Source organism: Macadamia integrifolia, chromosome 7 (assembly GCF_013358625.1).
Source record: "Macadamia integrifolia cultivar HAES 741 chromosome 7, SCU_Mint_v3, whole genome shotgun sequence".
Lineage (NCBI taxonomy): Eukaryota > Viridiplantae > Streptophyta > Magnoliopsida > Proteales > Proteaceae > Macadamia > Macadamia integrifolia.
The window spans coordinates 14,485,349-14,489,193 of record NC_056563.1 but is presented as its reverse complement, the minus strand read 5'-3'; the positions used below and the strand labels follow the sequence as shown (position 1 = coordinate 14,489,193).

At 38.2% G+C, this 3,845-nt stretch overlaps 1 protein-coding gene across 1 annotated transcript in view; it reads right to left on the bottom strand.

The window, feature by feature from the left end:
- The window catches only part of LOC122084267 (mechanosensitive ion channel protein 2, chloroplastic-like), a 31,832-nt gene extending 28,297 nt beyond the window's left edge, over positions 1 to 3,535 (bottom strand). The window contains exons 1-3 of the mRNA XM_042652372.1: positions 3,237 to 3,535; positions 1,098 to 1,301; positions 936 to 995 (exon numbers count right to left, since the gene is read on the bottom strand). Of these exons, the coding sequence (XP_042508306.1) occupies positions 936 to 995; positions 1,098 to 1,175 (138 nt within the window). The 5' untranslated portion in view covers positions 1,176 to 1,301; positions 3,237 to 3,535. The remainder of the gene's footprint in view (positions 1 to 935; positions 996 to 1,097; positions 1,302 to 3,236) is intronic.
- Positions 3,536 to 3,845: the final 310 nt, after the last annotated feature.

Genomic DNA, 3,845 nt, shown 5'->3' with positions numbered 1-3,845 from the left:
AAAAAAAAAATTAAATAAATAAATAAAGGATTATGAGGAACTGGTTGAAATCCTTCTTGAGTCATATACATTAAGTGGAAAACTACTAAGACATCAATTAGCAGCCACAGTGTCAGATATTCTGTTCTTTCCCAGATGCTTCTACATTGAGATACATCCGCAAATAGGCAACTACACCTTTGTATCCATGATTAGAATTGCCGGACAAAGACTAGACCAACAGTTTTTGCTTTGCAACTTCAGCAAAAGTAGTGATTAAAGAATCCAAACGAATTATATATATATCTATATATATATATATATATATATAAAGTGTAATCTTTAGCATGAAGCTGTAATATACTAATAGGGGGAAAGGACTTTGTCCAGGAGTGCGACCCCTGTGCCCAGACTCAGGAAGGGGCATAATGAATGCCCCACCCCCAATGAAAGGCGGAAATCTCACCCTTGTTGATGCTTACCCATGCGCACCCCTTGGCCCCCCATGCTAGTGCAGGGGTCATGCTCCAATCAGAAAACTCTCCCCCATACTAATATTAAATCCAAAGAGATATTAGGGTTTGGGTTTAAGGAAGTACTAGCAACAGCCAAACAAGCACCATAAAATGTCACCACAAATGTTGATGTTCCTAAACAAGAGAGAATATAAGTTAATTTTAGCAATTCAATTCAGAAACCAATCCATGATCAGGCATGAAATCCTATAGTTCCAGTGCTTAATTCCATCAACTTTCCAAAGTTCATCAAGTACTCTTTTCATCAGTTCAGAAAACCAAAATAAAACTGAAGAATCAGAAATCCAAATAAAAGTAAGGAACCTTGATCAAAGAATATAAGTAATATTAAGCAAAACAGACCCAATATGCTTAATCTGGGGTAAGAAGAAGGGCAGAAACACAATCAACTAAAGATTCCCAGTTCAAAGAGAGCCATACCGAAGCATGTGATGAAAGGGAGACACTTAATAAATGTACATGGCCTCTTCCCACCAAACTCTAGCAAAGGAATCATAGATGTAATCAGCAAAGCAGAAACATGAAAGCAAGATGGTACCAACGAAATAATATCCAAAAGATGGAAAGTTGGAAACCATGTACCTTGAATCGGTTACCACGTACATAGCTCTTGCTAATTCCCAATTCATGGGACAATTGCAAAGAACCAGAAAAGGCCATCAAATTGGCTTAAATTAGGGATAACAGTAGCAACAAAAGCTCATAATGCTCTCCAAGTTGACTCTTATTTTGATTAACGGACCAAAGGTAGAACAGATTTTGATTTCTTTGAGGGGCCTCCAATATCTGAAACATATCAAAGTAAAATGAAATGTTTAGCTCAGAGGAGAAGATATCAAAATTAGACTATGACAATTGAATGCCTTGAACTTTCTCAAATACAATGACAAAGATGGTATTTTTGCTTCCTTTTCTTTTGGTCATAAGATTGATCTTTTTCTTTTATAGATGAAAATTAGATATTAGATAAAAATGGAGGCAAGAGAAGGAAGGAAACCAAAAAATGAAGACAAGCACCTTCACAACATAGTTGTCATGATGTCTAGGAGACCTAAGGCATTAGAGGGGTCTCGGACGCAAGGCAACCAAGGGCCCCGTCTAGGCAAACAAGGAAACCCTAGTTGTCAAATCACTTGGATGCCAAGGCACCCGCCCAAGTGACGCCTTGACAACTATGCTTCACAAGAGGCTAATTACATGAAAACCAAGTATCATCTCAGAGCAACTGTCTTTGTAGGATGACCCTTCTACTATTATATTTTCCATTCATTTTTTGCCTTTCTGCCCCCAACCCGCAATCTATGGCCCAAGCTAGGGCGAAATGAGAACAAAAGTTCATCAACGAGGTAACCCCAGTATGTGTTAAATGATGTAGGAACCATATACAAGGTCTTCAGCACCTACCAGAAGCCCAAAACAATCTCATTACCTGAACTCCAATATGTGTAAAATGATGTAGGACCATATACAAGGTCTTCAGCACCCAGCAGAAGCCCAAAACAATCACATTACCATTCTCCATCCACCACTAGCATCCCAATGTTCAAACTTAAAACTCAAATGTTTTTCTGATGCTTGCCTTTTGTTTTCTGTTCCCCACCCCCTATTCACCTCCAAATTTTCAGATTCTTGTGAAGAAGAAGCTTTAAGTTCATGGATTTGATGGTCCAAAGTTGTCATCATGAGTTTTGCTATAGGCAGAGGAGCCACTATCAGATCATAAATCCATAATAGCACCACCCACTTTTTAAATAAATCTGAGCACCAAACTTTAGGCTAACCCAGGTTTTAAATGTGTAGAGTTTAACCAAAAAGGCAAAAGAAAGGTCATAATAGGGAAAGAGTAAGCTTCCAAATGGTACCATAGAGGTCTCTCGATGTTTGGACGATTGATAAAGCTTTTCCCTGAGTTTAAGTGATACTTTGTAGGTAACACTAAGTTATATTATGCTGGGAATATTTTGAAAATTGTGGCAACATGGACACAAATAAATACTAGAAATGTCTCCTTGCAAGAAAGAAATAAGAAAAATGAATAGTAATAATTCTCATTTTTCATTTCTCATCTGTCTCTCTCGTCCATTCATCTCTTCCTTCCCCGCCCCCCTTTTTTGTTTGGACTTCAGTTTTCCCTACTTTGTTTCGTATGGATCCATGTAGCCAACCCCATTAAGTTGAAATAAGGCTGAGTTGGCTACTTAGGTCTCGACTCACCAACAGAAGTCCCAATTGAACAAACATTTTGGGTAAAGAGATAAACAGTAAGTAGAAGAACTCCCAGCACTGAATTCAAGAGTGACAAAACTAAAAATAGAAAGTGCAGTATGTGTGAACATAGGCGAACCCGAACCTAGGGTAGATCATTAATCTACATAAACCCGCCATCATATGAACTGAAACCGTAGGTTTCTGATAAGCTAATCAATCAACTTTTTTACGGATAAATTCTTTGGAGAAGCGGAAAATTGTTGTAGCATTTACAACAATTAAGAACACCAATCAGCTCGAAAGTCAAAATTAAGAGAACTCTAAATAGAATTCAGAAATAACAAATTAAGAAAACCAAAATATTGAAGAAAAAAAGTTAACAACGACCTGATAAACTCGCAAAGCATTGAAAGGCATAAAAGAGCTACTGATCCCTCTTCACAGAAACCAAACTGAAAACCGTACATATAAATTAGCTAATAACAGAATACACGGAAGACAAGTCACAGTTACCTCTTTGAAGAATTTAATGGCGAAAAGAAGGAAAAATTCCCCAACTTTTTCGAAACTTCCTTTTATGGAACTGCGTTGAGGGCTGAAGGAAGGCTATGGCGATGAACGGAGAAAAGGAGAAGAGGCGAATCGTTTTGTTTGCAGTTTGCATAGAACAGAAACTACAACTAAAGTTTAGCCAAGATCGGTTGAAGTTGGAGCTGTTTGATAAGTTTCGCCGTTATGCGGGGCCTTGTGGACTGGGTAAGAGGCCAAGAGCTAAAAGCCTTCAAACATTCCTCGAATGCTTGTGGACTGCGCTGCCTCTTGGCTCGTGGTTAATATACCTAAAATAAATTTTACTATATTGTCTTGTGTGTTTTTGGTCAACCCCAACCCGTCATGGGAGGGAAGGGAAAATTTCTTCATAGAATATGTGCAGTACTCATGGATGGAGATTCACACACATTCAATATCCATGGATCGGAATTTGACCAGACCATCGTACACATTACCGACAAGGTCCTCCTAGCCAAGGAGTCTACAATGTTATTATTCTCCCTTAGAACATACACAAAATTACAAATAACAAAGTATGAAGAAATATATTGTCGAGGAAGTGTTAATGGG